This window comes from Pseudorca crassidens, chromosome X, assembly GCF_039906515.1.
Source record: "Pseudorca crassidens isolate mPseCra1 chromosome X, mPseCra1.hap1, whole genome shotgun sequence".
In the NCBI taxonomy this organism is placed as follows: domain Eukaryota; kingdom Metazoa; phylum Chordata; class Mammalia; order Artiodactyla; family Delphinidae; genus Pseudorca; species Pseudorca crassidens.
The window spans coordinates 33,600,969-33,619,411 of record NC_090317.1 but is presented as its reverse complement, the minus strand read 5'-3'; the positions used below and the strand labels follow the sequence as shown (position 1 = coordinate 33,619,411).

Sequence of the window (18,443 nt, the reverse complement as noted above, 5' to 3'; positions counted from 1 at the left end):
ATGCCTCCCAATCTTTGAAGACAAAGAAAAAACTGTAGATGAAATAAATGTTTATTGTGAGTTGTTTCATTACGAATCTATTGTATTAGAGTTGCATATTAGGAAATCAATCAACGTTAACTAAAATAGTTTGGTACCTAATCATGTTATTCTGACCACGATTTTAAAATAATTAGATGATTCTATTGACTAATTTCAGAAAATGCACTTACTAAATCAACATACCTCTTTAATATCTGCCAATCATTTAGCTTTTTACAGAGCAATTTCACATTTACCAGCTTTTTGGCTACACACTAGATTTAAAAAGGCACAGAAGGATTAAATGAGTTGCCCAAAGTTATAAAGTTCAGATGTAAAAGTTGTACTCAACTTTCTATCTTTGGACCGCAAAACTCAATGCTCATTCAAATGCAGCATACTTCTGTCTTCCTTTAATACAGTTAAAGTCAGCTTATCCCAGTATTTTATGCACCTTATCTTAAAGGTTTAGAGACATAATGTCCTCCAAAAGTTGGTTACCTGACTCAAAAATTTTAGTATTATTCAGTTTCACGTGAAATGGACAAAAAACTTTCTATGCGTACTTAACTATGTGACCCAGAGGGAGAAGGCATTATTTGGCATCTCTTAAACTATAATAGAACACTTTATTGCTTGAAAGGAGTCTCTGCTTTCAAAACTACTAGTGCAATTAGTTTTATAAGATGAAAGGCAGTGTCATCATGTGAATCACTTGGGTTAATCCTAGTGCACCAAAGCTAAAAGCTATCTTTCTTGCTATTTAAAACCTTCCTAGTGGAGTTTTATTTTGCCTATAATTGTGTCAATTATGCTAAATTCACAAACTGTATTAAACTAATAATCTAGGACTGTTGGTTGGTGGGATTATCTCCATACTACTTGTTTGAATACATAAACTAGTGTGTTTTCCAACAGAACAAAATTGCCTTCTTTACATTTTTACTCTAGTCATGGAAGTGTTAATTGTATCTAAAAAATCACTTTGTCCCCTTGCTATTGTTATCAGTAAATTAAATGATCAAGAAAGCAACTGTGAGATTTAACAAAGTTTTGCATAAACACTAACTTATGTTTGAGAATAGCCCTGCCAGCTATTCCTGAAGAGTTAGTCCCTAGAACAGTAGGCATAACACAACCATGTGGGGCTTCCAGACATCCAGGAATTAATACAGATTTGAAAACAATTTTCTTTCCCCTTATTCCTTCTGTTCCCTTCCTCTCTCTCTTCCTCCCTCCCTCCTCCCCTTTCTCCCTTCTCTTTTTCTTCCTCTCCTTCCTTTCTTCCTTTTTTCTTTCTGCCTTTCTGCCTGACTTCCTTTTTTTGAATATTTAAAGAGTGAGGTGTTCAGGAATGCATTCCAAAGTAGCTTTCTACTGCATTTAATTGTGTAGTCTATGACATTTCCTTCACTTCTTTTATTTAAAGGGAGGATATGAGACATTGGTACTAAACATTATGCATAAACTAGTGAGACTTTAAACATCTGTGACTTTTAGAGGCCCTTTGCTCTTGGTAAGGCTCAGCATCAAAGGACTGGAAAAAGAATAGACTTGCTTCTAATCTTGGCACCAACAAAAATTAACATAAGGACATTGGATAAGTCATTTATCTCTTCTGGATCAGTTACTTCAATCGTCAAAACAGGAAGTTGGATGGTCTTTGAGTGTTTCCTTCAATACCTTTCCTGAGAGCGTACTTATTAGACATAGAAATTGACAGGTATGATGTTCAACTGGAAGAATGTTATAGTTTCTTATAGGAATCAAAGAACCACTGTAAGGGTTGGTGGTACAAAGTGAAAGAGTATAGACATTGGAATGAACAATTTTGAAATTGAATCCATCTCTACCACTTACTACCTATATGTGATATTTTAACATCTCAATTTATTTTTTAATTTGGTATTGCATTGTTATCATGGCCAAGATTAAGTGAGAAAAACTATATGAAGTATTTCTCACAGCATTTGGCATACAATAAAAAATTAGTAAATGGAAACAATTATTATGCATCCCCTTTTCATATTCTTTTTTTATAAATGTATTTATATTTTATTTACTTATTTTTGGCTGCTTTGGGTCTGTTGCTGCACGTGGGCTTTCTCTAGTTGCTGGGAGCAAGGGCTACTTTTCATTGTGGTGCACGTGCTTCTCATTGTGGTGGATTCTCTTGTTGCAGAGCATGGGCTCTAGGCACGCGGCCTTCAGTAGTTGTGGCACGTGGGCTCAGTAGTTGTGGCACATGGGCTTAGTTGCTCCACGGCATGTGGGATCCTCCCGGCCCAAGGATCTAACCCATGTCCCCTGCATTGTCAGGCAGATTCTTAACCACTGCGCCACCAGGGAAGTCCCTCATATTCTTTTCACGTTGAGAAATTTCTGCAGGGATTACTCCATCAGGAAGATCCTTTATTCTCTCTACATATCTTAGGGTGACAAATGGTGACTTAGATACTAACATTTCCCAGGGTATATCACAATGACAGATTCAGTGGCATGAACTTTATAAAGTCCTGTACTGAGATTTTCTCTACTGCCAGATGCAAAATATCAAGCCAAAAGGTACGTGGGAAGCTGATGAATAAATTTACACAAATATTGGCAAGAGCTGAGTACTTGTTTTATGAATGTAAATTCTCAGTTTTTGGCAAGTTAATTGCAATGACCATTTAGATAATTTCTGGCTTTCTCTGAGTAGCAGGTGTTCTCTGGAATCTGTAGAATTTTTCAAACCTATATATATATATATGTGATGTAATATGATCGGCTATGGAGGCACTATATTGCCAACTCTTCTATCTTTGGCTTTTATTTTTTTAAGTTGCTTTTCTATACAGATGGATTTAATTTGGACCAAAATATTTTAGTAATTTAAAATAAGATTGTAAAACTCAAGGAATCTTTCTTTCAATAACAAGTAATGTGGTGACAACTGGTTTTATTTCAGAACTCCAATACCAGCAGATGGTGGGAAAAATTGTTTCAATAGAGAACAGCAGTGAATATAAAATCACAAATATGTTATTCGGTAACCTTAAGGATTGAGGTAATTTGGCAAAAGTAGCTTGCAGAACTTTTATTCTTTTATTTGTAGAAGAGATGAGTAAAATCTTGAAAACATTTAGAAATTATACCAATTTATTTTATCATATATTCTCCATTAAGAAATAATTGATAATCAGTGGAAAAAACAAGAATGTAATCTCTACATGGGCAGGGGTCTTTGCTTTATTTACTGTTGTATTCCAAGTGTCTAGAATATTGTCGAGCATATACTAGGCATTAAATAAATGGTTGAATAACTGAACAATGCCCTGATGAGCACTTAAGCTCTCTGCTTATACTGTCTTTCTAAATGTGTTGGTTTTTTAATCCGTAAAATAATGTTTTAGAATCTTGACTTGTTATTTACTAGGAAAAACTGCTTAACCTCTTTGAATCTAGCAATTTCTTTTTCTGTAAAATGAGTTGTGGAACTTCAAATTAGGTGAAACTAATTGTCATAGTGCCTGGCACACAATAGGTGGTCATTAAATGTTTGTGGATTTTGTTTTATTAGCACTGTACCTGCATTTTGAAAAAAAATAGACCCCTAGAACTTTAACCTAGAAATTGCTATTTGTAAAATAAGAAAATAGGACTCCTGTGACAGTTTTTGAATGTAACAATAGAAGTAACAACACTGCCTATGATTTACTACTTAAGAAGAACAAATGTCCATGTTGATGCATATATTTTTGTTAAACAAATGCATAATTTAGTCAGCATCATATGCCGTTTGGAAAAATAAAGCATTATTTAAATGCCATTTCTGTGATATCATGAAATACTGAGCCCCTGAAATGAGAAAAAAGAATAAAGTACTCTCATTAACCTATTTCCCAGCATAATTTCAAAGGTCTATAAAATCACATATGAGGCAAAGGGGTCACACCGTACCTCAGTGAGGATTAGCACAAAATACATTTTCCTTTATAAATTTGCTGAGTGAACAGAGGTTTCCAATGAGAAATTAATACATTTAATCAATGCAAATTTTCAATATATTTAGTCACTGTTAAAAATTATGCCCAGTCGGGCTTCCCTGGTGGCGCAGCGGTTGAGAGTCCGCCTGCCAAGGCAGGGGACACGGGTTCGTGCCCCGGTCCGGGAAGATCCCACATGCCGCAGAGCGGCTGGGCCCGTGAGCCATGGCCGCTGAGCCTGCGTGTCCGGAGCCTGTGTCCGCAATGGGAGAGGCCACAGCAGTGAGAGGCCTGCGTACCGCAAAAAAAAAAAAAAAAATTATGCCCAGTCATGCACAATGGAACCATTTTTGAATTTACAGTTACTAGAGAAATTCATAGCAAATTTAAATATTGTAATATGCATATTGCATGTGAAGCTGTCAGAAAACCTTATTTACAGTCAGTCACCCTCCTCTAAATGATCACATTTCTGTCCTGCAAGAATTTTAAGACCTTTACCAAATTAGAGCCATGCCCTGTATTTAATGAATCACCATGATTGCGTCTCCCTCGATAGCTTAAATGAGAGAGTTCAAGTTGTTGTAAGCTGTTGTTGAAGTGGAGAGGGTGTACTGATGAAAAGACTTTAATGAATTGGTATTTGAAATGTGGTTCACTCAAGGAGGCTACTTTTCTCAAAATACACTGTCATAATATCCACTGGGAAGAAAGCTATCAAAGAAGAAAGAGGCCTAGATAAGTTTACAGTATCTAGAAAGATCAATTTTTTTCTAGAGAAAATACATTGTCTTCATCATATTAGAGATGGCTAAAATAATGTTTTGTTTTTCTTTTTAACAACTGGACTGGTGGCATATTACGGTGCTAAAAATAAAAACTGGGTTGGGCATAAAACAATGAATTCTGTCATCTTTGAGAAAACTAAATATTTTTCATGCTATATAACCTGAAAGCATATCTCATTTGTAGTTACAATTTCCTTTGAAAAACTTTCAAACATACACAGTAGTAGAGACAATAGTATAATGATCCTTCATGTACCCATCACCCAGATTTAATAATTAATAAGGTTTTTCAATGCTTGATTCATCTATCCCTTTTTCTTTCTCTCCCACTCTCTTTGTTGAATTATTTTAAATGATTTTGCTTTACTTCAGCATGCATTTCTAAAATTGTGGGTATATTCTTACATAACCATGATGTAATTACCATACCTAACAATTTTAAGAATAATCCATTGGTACCATCTACTATTTCAGTCCATATTCACATTTTCTCAATTGTCTCAGAAATACCTTTTTTATATTTTTCTTCTTAAATTTACTTTAACTTTGGATGAAACTGTAGAATAACATGGTGATATTTTACCAAAGTTGCCTATAGTTGGTCTATATTACACTATGAATCTATGTGATAGAAAACTGTCTCTACTGTACATGAGTGTGTGGAACAGTCGTGACTGCCTATATATAGAATAATCTTTCAATGAGATGTAAAAACTGGTGTTGCTGTTATGAAGCATCTGTTATTTCACAAATTGCTTATTTCTGTCAAATGTGCAGTAATCAATATTTCATAGACTTTTAAAATTAGGTAAGTTAATTCTCCTGCTTGAAAAACATGAATGAAAATATTCAACCACTCAAAGGGGCTTTGAATCATCATGAAATGATTTCAACTTATGAGATTATGGTGTTATGGAGGATGATAAAATTTGTATATTCATAGCACCTTTCTTTTCATTCCCCAGCTCCAAAATACACACACACACACACACACACACACGTACACACTTTGAAATCATGAGCAAAAGGGTTTGAGGATTTATGTTGGTTTGAACTTCTTGACAGATTGTATTTTTGTAAACTGAGTTGTACAGGATGTACTCTGGGAGGGCAATTAGAAGAATTCTTCATGCGTCTAGTTAGGAAAAAAGTGAAAACATATCACATATCATTTGTGGTCTGATACTTTCGCTTTAATGTCACTGAAAGGAGTTATAAAATAGGCAGCTCTGTTTCTCTAAATATTAACACCATCTGATATAAAGTTCACAGAATTGGTGCAAGAAACAGTATTTTCAAAGTTGTCGAATTGCAGTACCATTTTTCTTCATAAATAAATAAAAAGGAAGAAGAGTACACAAAGCAGTAAACAGGTTTTAGTTGAGCATTAGACCAGCAGAAGTGAAACTTTAGATAACCACGAAACTGGCCAGTACTTCTTATACTTCACTTTTCTGTAAAGTATCCTAGGCATAAAGACGTTTTAAAATCAGAAAATCACAAATAATTTTGTTTTAAAATTTGTGTGCATCTGGGTAGTCTCCTAATTCCTTGAGAATGAAATACATATTTAAGAATCATTTAAGGAAGCATAAAGAAGAGAGGGGACAGAATACATGCACATTAATTTGCAGGCTGCATCACAAGAAAAATCAAGGTAAAAACCACTTTCACCTTCCTTTCAAATCAAGAGGCTTTCTCAGATGAATGTCATGTCCTACATTTCATTGGCAATAAATAGAAGTAGAATCTAATTGTAACCAAACTTAGCTATTTAGAAGCATCTTACTTGTAAAATAGCATAGAATAATGTTCAACATTTATGAAGAAAACCGGAATCACAGCCTTTTGGAGTCACAAGGGATAGAGATCCTTTATCACAACCCTTTCATGTCATGGTTGAAAAAGCTGAGGCCCAAATTGGTCCAGTGACTTATCCTAAATCACACATCAACTAAGTGATAAAATCAAGACTAGAACCGAGGTCTCCTACCTCTCAGCCTCATGTCCTTTTTGCTATACCTCACATATTTAACACCTAGGTGACTGAATAGTATTAGAATGATGTATACATTATATAGCTTATCAGTTATACAATTAATTTCAATTTGGGCTCAATTTTTTGAATTTGTGATATATTTTATTTTCACATTATTAATTTGTTATTTAATAGTATTGCCCAATTTCAGGGATTTATATGCATTGTATAATAATAACTTATAAAACAATAGTAGGAGTTGCTTTTTGTAGCTGGGGCAGCAGAACCAGCACTAGATGGATCCTTCCACTCCAAAGTGGCTTTTTGTTTGTTTGTTTCTCTTCCCTTTATATAGGTGATTCTGAAGCTGTGAAATGAATAGCTATTGGAAAGAGGAGAAGTTAAGAGTTCATTCAGCTGTCCAGATGTATCCAAGTACCCCGATACTTGGCAATAAATACATCTGGGCAACTGATTGAATTTTTCGCTTTTCACGACTCGACTGGAATCCTCTACAGCCAGAAGGGCCTGCTATATAGCAAAAAGTTTGTGATCTCTTAACCTAATGATATGGGATGTGGGAGTGGCTTATTGGGGAGGAGACAACAATGTAAATATAAGTGGGAAAACATTTTAGTTTGCAGCTCAATTGAATTTTAAGTATCTTAGCAAAAGATGAAGGAGAGTTTCCCACCCTAGTTTGCAAAATTAAAATCAAACTAACAGAAAATGTTGAACTGTTCCCACCAATGACACTTGTGTGCTTAACTCACCAGTGTAAAAGGACTGGATTTTTTATTGTGATTGAGAAGGCCCAGCAAATGCTGGCTCATATTATTAGTATACTATAATATTTTTAAAATATCTAACCTCAAGCTATGGCTACATACCCAAGTCCATCTAAAGTATTTCCCCCAGTGACTCTTTATCCCATTATGCCACTCCATTTTACTCATATCAATTCTTACCATCTGAAATTATCCTACTTATTTGTTTAGATGTTTATTGTCTGTATCTCCTACTAGAATATAAGCTCCTGGAGAGCAGGGACCTGTTCTACTTTGTTTGCTACAGCACCTGGCAGAGTGCCTACCATATAATAGGCAATCAATAAATATCTGAATTCATGAAAGTGCTGTTATACAGAGTTTTCAGTCCTGCAAATCAGTCGGAATTGGTCTCCAACACAGAGATTTAGCATGTGGTTTGCTCCGCGAGCTCCCCTGTTTAAAAGCCTTCAATTTACTCTGCTATGTGGATACTTATGTTGAGATAATTCAGGAAGAGTTCTGCTGCCACCTGTGGAGAAAGCAGCTTCCAATCGCTGAGCACACTGCCCACAAAGCCAGATTCTCTCAATGTCTGTTACTACTGTCAGGAAGTAGTTTACTTCCATTTACCCTTCTACCCTTCTTGAGTTCTTGTGGCTGGACTAATAAAATTGTCACAAGACAGACTAACAGGAGAAAAAGAAACAAATTTTAATTCATGCATGTGAAGCACTCATAGAAATAGGACCTAAGAAGTGGCTAAAGCAGGCAGCTTGTATAATTTTTAGACAAGGAGACAATAAATTCGTGAGGAGTTGACAGGACAAAGAAACTTAGGCTTTGGGTGCTTAACTAGTGAGGAATCTAAACAGAGTTTGAGCTTAAGATAGTAAATTAAAGAAGTAACAAGGTTTGTTTATACAGACTTCTTGGTCCCAAATTCCCTATCTCTGGCAATAAGGATGTCCTACTTCCAAATGCAAGGAGTGCATATGATATTTATTTCCTGCTTTCAGGGAGACAGAAAGGAGGGTCAGAGTGTCCCTCTTGCATTGGCTGTTTCTTAATTTTAATTGAAAATAATCAATATGCCATTGAAGCATATTTGGGGGCAGCCTGACCTGGGACCCAACACTACTATCACGAAGTGAGTTTGATAGCTATTTTAACTCTATCAATTTGGAGGCTATTTTGTTTTTGAAGTATTATTTTAGGTAAATGGAATAGGTCTAGCTGTGAAAAACAGGATTTTATATACCGTAGATTTTAGGAGTTAACTATCTTGTAATGTCTTACTAAATTAAACAGTAATCATTCTCATGAAATATGTAAAATGCAAGCAGAAGCATTCAGTAAATACAAATAAGGAGAAACTCTTTCATGTTTCATTTTAATTTCAAGTACAAGAGGAACAGTTGAATTTGCTTAAACAACCACTTAACATTATCTTGAGGGGGTGGGGGAAGGAAATGACAGTAATGACACTAGATCTGCATTCAGATAGAATAATCACCTTATTACCAGATCTAATGAAATGCCCAAGAGAGACCCAGAGTCTCATCCAGTTAATGCTCCCGGCCCCCAACCTTCACTTACAAAAGTATCTCAGTTTGGAGAAGAGATTATAAAATCACCCAACATATATAATTGCATATTCAGAAAAGTTAGAGTTCTCAATGGCTCTTTATGAGGAAATGTCCATTTCTGTGTCTGAACGGCTGCATTCTCAGGCAAACCAAAGAAAGATGCAGTAAGCAAGTTGCTAGTATCATATTATCCTGTGATATAGATACTCAATTTAGTAAGGAACTAATCACTCCCATTGAAGACTGTTAGCTTGAGGCTTTTTGCCTAATATAAAGTAACATTTTCTGGCAAAGCAGATTGCTAAACATTCGAAGGTCATGAAATTGCCTTTCCCAAAGGTTGTTCTAAAGAACATCAATTATCAAATTTCTTAAAGTAGATTAAATATAGGCCTGTCTGAAGGCAGACGACTGGATTATGTGATCACTCACAATTTTTTCAGCCCTAGGAGTTCTGTGAATTCATAATTGTAGAAGAAATTAAGACCTTACTTGAATACAGAAGTTTTGAATTTATTTAACTTCCTAGAATAAATTTCTAAGTGAGCCTAACATGCTTGAAAATCCTGGATTGACTGATGGAACAGCAGGGTTTCTTTTATTGTAGAAGAGTTTTTAATCACACTGATTATAACTGGATAACTTAGCAATTTTTATTAAAACCATAAATAGTTATTATCTGATTTGACTGTAGTTAGCAAAGGTGAATTTTTCGTGTGACAACTGTATATTTTATTAGAAAATCTCTACAGCACATTTGAAGTTGAAAGAAAATTCCTACAACATTCATTAGTCCTAAGAACAATTTTTGAATTAAAAGATTTCCCCTCAAAATGTTGTAAATCTGTGCCACATTAATATAGTCTTCCCAGGACTAATTTAAACATTTGTGACTAATTCACTTTTTTTTTTTTTTTTTTAATTCTGCACGCGGGCCTCTCACTGCTGTGGCCTCTCCCGTTGCGGAGCACAGGCTCCGGACGCACAGTCCCAGCAGCCACGGCTCACGGGTCCAGCCGCTCCGCGGCATGTGGGATCCTCCCGGACCGGGGCACGAACCCGTGTCCCCTGCATCGGCAGGTGGACTCTCAACCACTGCGCCACCAGGGAAGCCCTGACTAATTCACTTTTGATCTAGCCATCTGCTGAAAGCTCAGAGGCTATAGTAACCAGAAGGAAGATTTATATTTTAAGATTATGAGTCCATAATTTCTGAACAGAGAAAACTGACAAAAATTAAACCTCTTCGTATATTATCATTCAATTCTTAAATGCTTTATTATAAAAAAATCAGAGAAGAATGATCTCAGTTAACTGTCTACTCAATAATTTTTAACAACATTTAGTGTCAGATGTAGGCTCTTCGGTATGAGAGAAACCAATCTGCTGCATCACCATGATGAGCTCGTGGAATTTCCAGAAATCTAATGTAAACTACATCTTTTTATGGGTTACTGTATACCCCCCAAATTTTGTTAAAACGTCAAGTAGAAACACTGGCATTTTCTTTTTAGCCTCATCAATATTATGTTTGACCTTGTCTGGGAAAGAAAGAATAAGAAACAGTTTGAGGACAGAAAATGCGATTGAAACATGAACAATCTTTCTTCAGTGTCAAAGGTGGAAAAGGTAATAGTAAAAATGAACTATAAATGGTTAGCTTAGAAGGTGCAAGGAAATGTCCACGGTTTTCAATAAAGTTGTAGACTTTTATCATCTCCAAACACAATTTGGACAGAACCACAGCTCTCCCTTTATTCTTAGGATATTTTGATGTCACACCTTAAATCATTTCAATTCTCTCCCTTTCGCTTTCCTTCAATCAGCCAATTACTTTGTACCCAGCACTTCACTAAGGAATGTGGGAGTTACCTGGAAAGTACACTTAGATGGTTCTTCCTCTCAAAAAGTTGTCTTTAGTACACATTTAGTACACATCTGCCTCTGCTGCATCGGACAAAACCCTTTGAACATTTTCCATTTCCTCACCAACCACCTCCTCTCATCTGGCTAGTCCTCTTCTCTTCCCTTCATCCAACTACATTCTAGATCCTTTCTACACTACTTTATTGAAATGGTGCTAAGCTTACCAGCAATCAATCTCCTTTTAGACAAATCACACCGTATGCACTCTGTTCCTTCTCAAAATACATTCCCTTGACATTTTCCCTTTTGCCTATTCTTTCCATTTTATTTGCTGCCCTCTCCCTTTATTTTTTTTCTCTAATGTCTACTCTCTACTGGTTTAACAGTTGACTCTTAAACCTAATCCTCAATTATGACTTTACTGGAGACCAAAATCATGGGTTTTTTTCCCCTTGTTGTTCTGTTATTACTTCGAAAAGAGAGCAATGTAGATGCTCTTTTATCAGCTAAATGTGTGTAAAACTGAGATAATGTGCAAAACTGATTTCCCTTCCTCATCTTTGTAGTTTTCACAAATGAATTTAATAAGTATTCTATGGACCACAAGGATGGTCATATATCTCCCACCACTTGGATGGCAAATTGGCATGGAAAACTAGGTATCTCTTAGAGAGAGCATGGTACTGGTCTTCCAAGTGAATCATCACATTATTGCCCAATGAAGGCAAGAGGCATAGCATGACTAAACTCATGACCATGAAAAACCCTTATAAGGTCACTAAGAAGAAGTCAAAATCAAAGCTGTGTGCTGAAGAAATCTTAGCCAGGTCCCATCATAGTCATTCTTAAATTTAGAGCTAAATGAGAATCACACCAATTAGCTATTAAACTAACAAATTCCCAAGTCTAGCCTGCAACCATGTTGGAAGAGTCAAAAATAGCTTTTGTTCTTTTTAATTCATGCCAGCCTTTCTTCCCCACAGTGTTTTTTTGCTTTTTTTAAAAAAATTTCACTTCCAAGATGATTATTAATAATGGCTTTTAAGTATTTCTATGAGTGATACTGATTCTGATAGTTTGAAATTTAGTTCTGAATATAGAGTGGAGATCCTATTTGGGGCCAATTATTTTCAGGTGCTCACACTATTTTTGATGATGTATGCTATGTGACAGGTGACATATGTTGACATATGGGCACAGATTTCATAGGCATCAATTAAATATAATGCTCAGGATATGAGTTTTGCTTAGTTGAAATTCCACATTAACTGAAGTTATTCTGCAATATCTTGTGTACTATTAAGAACTATATGAAAAAAAAGAACTATATGAAAACTAATATTTGTCCCCTTTTTTGCCTTAGCAAACGTAGTTACTGTTAGTGATGCCTGAAGATCTTACAGAACTTTAGAGAGAGCATGAAAAGATTTGTGATTTATGTTGCAGAAAGAAATGAGAGATTGGTCTGAATGTGTATTTACTGATCCTTTACTTATTTCTGTGACTTAATCTGTAATTTTCTCTGCATGCTTGAGACAATTTCAGGTTAATCAATACTTTTCTCTACACAAAATTTTATATATATATTTATATATATACACAAACACAAATACATATATACATACGTACACACATATAAATGTGTATATATATTCTTATTATGTTGCTACATGATCATAGTTTCTATAAGAATCACAAATTCTCATTAAAAATTAATCAATTACTCTGTCAGTTATCCCATGTGATTTTTAAATTTATTTTATAAAACACAAGTCCTCCCAAATTTGAATACTTGAACTCACATATATTTTTGTGTTTGTGTTCACACAATCATGAGAATTCCGTTATGAAAGATTGGTGGAATCTGAGAGGTATGCAGATCAGTGTTCAATTAGAGTTGTTTTTGTTTGTTTGTTTCTCTTCTTAATTTCTTATCCAAGGCTTTAAGAGATTTTGCATCCCCTCCCCTTTTTGTAGAATTACTCACAGAACATTTCTCATACTGTAGTTAAGGGGATGATTTGGGGATAAATTTTTGTGTAGGTAGCACTAAGAGAACTCACAAGTGAGAGTTGAGGGATAAGAAGTGAGAAAAAATTAAATTTGTAGCTTGACTGACTAGAAGAGTGCTGTTGAATAAGATGGGAAACATAGGGAGGTGCAAGTTTTTTTGGTAAAATTTTATTTCCAAATTTCTAAAAGGAACTAGAAAACATTAAAAAAGATTACTGACAAATTTTTATCATATTCCTTGAAAATACTTACAAATTAAACAAAAGCGATGACCTTTCAATATTCCATGTTCTCAAGCTATTCAACTCTCTCTTTCTCCCTTTCTCTCTCCCTTTCTCTCTCTCCCCACCCACAAACATACACAACTAAATTTTTCTCATTGACAGCCCACTACTTGCAAACTTAACATCACAATCTTGACTCTCATAATAGCTTGTGATCCCCAAAAGGAATACAGTTACATGTTTGGTATGAGAAGAGAGTAAAATCAAAATCCAAAAAAAGAAGATATAGAGAAGGCAACATGAAAAACAGAGAGGTTTACCTACTCTATTCCCAGTTAAGAATTGCTATGCAGAAAAACCAAGGGGTCTCTATGTTAATCATTAGAATTCACTCTGGGTATTTCTTCAATATCAATGTAAAAATTCACAGTGACACGTTTTACTCCGTGTAAAGATATTATTTCCACAAGGAGCACAGCAGAGATCCTCAGCAAATTTGCATCCAGTCTACTCTTGGCCAACATTTTAGCACACTGAATATAGTGAGGGCTAAGTGGTGAATAATCTCTTATGTAAATATTTGGTGGGGTTTTGCATTGCAACCAATAACTCCTTCAAAAATAGCCTACAGAAATCAAAGGTACTCACTCTGAAATTCTTTGATGTTTGTAGAGTGTTCATGTTTCCTTCCTAATTCCTCTGAAGATGCACTGTCAGTTCTTAATCAATAAATGAAACTAAATTTTGTTTTTCAATCATCGAGTGCAACTGACCTTTTGTTTGCAATTTTCAACATTATCCCATGTGCTCTGACTGCAGCATATTATCTGTTGGATACTAACTAGTTGGTTCATAGGGTTGTTGCTATATTTAATTAGGTAAACTTAATCAACTCATTTATTTTGGTATAAACCTGTGGCTACCCTCTGGATAATATTGTTGGTTCATGCAAAAGTATAAAGAAAGCTATCTATGAAAAAGCAGATTGCTTCACTGGAAAAAAAAGTTAGAAATGTTGTACAAAATATGTTCACTTTATAAAAATGCTTAAAACTTGTTTTAGTTTTTCATTGCTCTATAAGATGAAACCTTTTTACTTTATACATGCTACTTAATTATTAGATCACAAACTTTCCCCCAATAGTTTGCAAATTAAGAAGCATATATTCTTAATTTCTTTTTCAAAACACTGCTTTGTACTCCAGCAGGGGGAGATTTAGTAGAAGCCCCATATAAAGAAAGTATATACAAGAAATTTTAGAAAAATTATGATGGTTGTATATTGGTAAATAAATGAAAAATCTATTCTCCTTGCCATTTTTTATCACTTATATAATATGCTTGCTTGTTTGCTAAATTTAGTATTGATTATTTCTTATCACTTAATAAATATATTTATTTTTATTTAATCAAAGGTTATTAAAGTTATTTAAACTTTTAACTAATTCTCTTTTTCTTTTTTCTCTCCCCAGAAAGGATGGCATAATGAATCCAGTCTGTTAAATTTCCTCTTCTCAATTTTAAACTTTGGTTGCTTAAGACTGAAGCAATTATGGTGAACCTGAGGAAGGCAGTGCACTCGTTCCTGTAAGGATGTTATTACCTATTATTTTTTTAAAATAACTTTTCATAGTAGTTTGCTCAAAAATGTTAAAAAGGTTTTTATATGATTATTCAGCTATATTTGCCTCAATCTGTATAAATGACTTGCATTCCAATAGACTAATATTACTGGTGTTTTCTATTCAAAAACAATAAATGGGAAAAAAATCAATAACTTGAACTCCAATTAAACACAACCACTCATATGTTCAAACAAGTAATATCATTCAAAAATAATTCTGATACTTGTGGTTCCTTTCTGTATGGTTAAAATGTAGAAATAAGAAAGGTTCTTTCCTCTTCCTTCCTGCATGAACTAAACAGCCAAGAGAATAAATGTCTTTACAAGTCTCTGGTTCTATGAAAAATAGTTAAGGTTGCAAAAGAATGAGCGAGAGGTCAGGGAATAGGGGCTGGAGGATGTAGCTGGACAGGATGTAGCCTTGAAACAATGAACCAGTAGTTAAAGTCAATAGAATATAACATAAAAGTGATAAGGAAAGCGTTGAATTCAAGCACTAAGCAATTCAAAACATGATCTAATCCAGGTATATCTTCTTTTTAACTTAGTAAAAGGTTGGGTTGCTTTCTTCTAAACCTACTCTTTGAGGAATGGGGGCATGGAAAACAAGATCCAGGGCTCTGTAAACTCTGATCAGTACAACTGAGAAGCCTTGAATCACCTTGCTCCTGCACAATCTCCTCTGTGATTTCTATAAAAGTGCTCACGGAGGAAACAGTTTACAGAGCAGTGTAGATATAAAGTACATCAGCACTGGATCCTCTGCAATATGCACCATTATAGTCCATCTTGGATGTCATTGTATATTGTAGTGATGATAGTCTCAAGGATACGTGGTTCCAAGAAAACTAGAGCAGAGAGGAAAAGGAAAGGGTGAAGGACAGTGATAAAGAAGGGAAAAAAAGAGCCAGGTCTGGGAAAATGAAAGGACAACTTAGTATATAGGCCTTGATCCATATACCAAATGCAGGGCTACCTTAAAGAGTACCAAATTATTCTGCTATGGAATTAAAGAATTCACATAGAAGTTTTTCCATTACATTAAGAGAAACAAGGGATCATTCATCTCTTCTAATAATGCCCGTTGTCATATGCCATGCAAAAACTCAGTAGATTTAAAATGTACTCAGACTTTTAAATCAAATTATAATTTTGTTTATCGACTAAAAATGTCAGATATTTTCATTCAAAACTTAGTAGCAATTAATAAGTTATTTCAATTGTTCAGATAGAAATTGTGATTTTTGTGCACGTATTTTATGAGACTTCTGTGGGCTTAATAGCAATCAGCATAAGCTTTAGAAACAAGACCTAGATTACTCCTCTTCTGTAAAAGGACTGTATGTTTTCCACTGAACATGTAAATGTTACAAATTAGGTTTAATTAGAATACAGCCAATTCTTGATTATAATACTGTAGAAAATAGGACTGACTGCAGTAAAAATCATACTAATTTGCTCATAAGTAGTGCTCAATAGGAATTTATTAAATTGAATTGAATTGAAACCAGGAAACTGAAGTAAAAACTCTGTCAGGATTTTTCCCAACACCATTACTTTATTTAATAATTCACAAAAGATATATTTAGATTCTACAAGCTTCCTCAATAATTCAGTATTTGTTTCATGGACTCTTTAATAAAAAGTAAAAATATATTTGACCAGCAGAGGTAGGCAAGATGAATGTTTTAAGTGGTTTTCTACCCCAAAGTTCTAAGATACTCAAATCATAAAATTCATAATTGGACATAGTTTTTCGTGTACTTTTGTTATATACAATTTTATTTTGTATTCTTCTACTATTTTTACAGAAATGTGAAAGGATTTAGATGTTTTCACAATTTACTGAGAAAATTTGAAGTTGCATTGCATATCCTGTTAGGACCATATTATCTAGGCTTAAGAATAAATATATTTGTGATTCTGCAACTGAAAATTGAAGATGCAGCATATCACTGTGAGCATAAAGTCTTGTGGGACTACTTGAAATGATCATCAACTAATTTAAACCAGAATTTTTTTTTTAATTTCAGAAGAACATGTTTTTCAACAGCTAGGCCAGAAAAGACCTTGGATTTAAAATTACTATCTGAGCCAGTTCTGCATAAATAAGTACCTACTTAAAGTAAAACCAGGACTTAAATTCTTGACAAATTTTGAAGTACATTTAGGGTATAGCTACCACAAAATACTTCTGTTTAACTTTGAAGGCAGAAAGAAGGTAAGCTCCAACATTTACTGAGGGCCTATTACGACAAAAGTATTATTTTGAGACTTTACATGTATCATTTAATTTTCACAACAATAATGTGATCATCCTCATTGTAAAGATGAGGAAATTGATCTTCTGAGAGGTTAAGTGACTGGTCAAAAAAAATCATTTAGGTCAAGTAGCCAGGACATTAGCCACATGCCAAATACAACAAATACAGTGACAGAGTAATCAAAGCTGAAAGCAAATACCTTGCTTCTATTTATTTGGTCCTTTATTTCAATAATTTCTATTCACTTTAATCACAAATTAATTATGATACAGATTTTTTGAATCACATATTATTTTAGCTTATTTTTTATGTCTCAGGAAAAAAGAATACATCCAGCATTGGAAAGAATTTAATGATTACTTCTCATGATTTGAAGAAAATTACTATGTATGTCTCCCACCGACATGATGCTTAGGATATCAGGCAGCTTTGACTAATGAGGAAGTAGTTTTAAGCTAAATGTCCGAAGTACTAGTTTTCATCCCTTGTAGAATGAGAAAGTCAAAATATTTTCATGATTTCTTCATTACGTTAAAATACATAAAGTATATTAACAAGGTATTAAGAGAAATAATTTTTAAATGTGGTAGAAAATTATTATAATATTTTACTTAAGTTTAAATAAGGCCAATAATTTTTCAGGTTCAGTGTTCCAGTTCTGGTTCAGAAAGTATGGTGTGTGTGTGTGTGTGTGTGTGTGTGTATAATATTATAGATACAATTATGATAATCATAATCATCTAGTGTTACTACTGCAAGTTTCTCTGATGATTGATAATAAGTGATAGTCAATCTAACCACACATATATTTTCCCTGTAGAAATAATATTTTTAGCTCAAAGAACAAGTGAATGAGATAATGAAATCAAAACTTTTACATGGAGAACTCATAGACTCTGGATTTTGTAATGTCATGTGTTCCATCCCCCATGCAATTTTCTTGCATAGAGAATTGGTTAGCACATATTGTACCAGTAGAGGAAATTTTCTTCTCTATAAATAATATCAGGGTTTAACAACTAGTACATATAGTATAGTTGTTGCTTAGTATTCATTAAATAACTATTACTGAACATAGAATACACATAAGACAGTCATTCACAGATAATTCTTGCTTTTAAGCAGGAAATATTGAATATACTTATCTTTCTTGTTTATCTTATTAAGGAAAATAAATATTAGTTTCATGAGACAATTTAGGGACTTACATTAATGTATGAAACCTGAATAAATCTCATATCACCATCAGGGGAAATTAATTTGGAATGTACAAAACATAACCACGTCTGTCTCTTTTGCATTAGTCTGCCACTTGGCCTGAAATTCCTACCAGTAAAAATC

General features: G+C 34.2%; 1 protein-coding gene across 1 annotated transcript in view; it reads left to right on the top strand.

Annotated features, from left to right (window-relative positions):
• The window catches only part of HTR2C (5-hydroxytryptamine receptor 2C), a 258,251-nt gene that overhangs the window by 127,537 nt on the left and 112,271 nt on the right, over positions 1-18,443 (top strand). The window contains exon 3 of the mRNA XM_067722943.1: positions 14,687-14,801. Coding sequence (XP_067579044.1) covers positions 14,767-14,801 — 35 coding nt within the window. The 5' untranslated portion in view covers positions 14,687-14,766. The remainder of the gene's footprint in view (positions 1-14,686; positions 14,802-18,443) is intronic.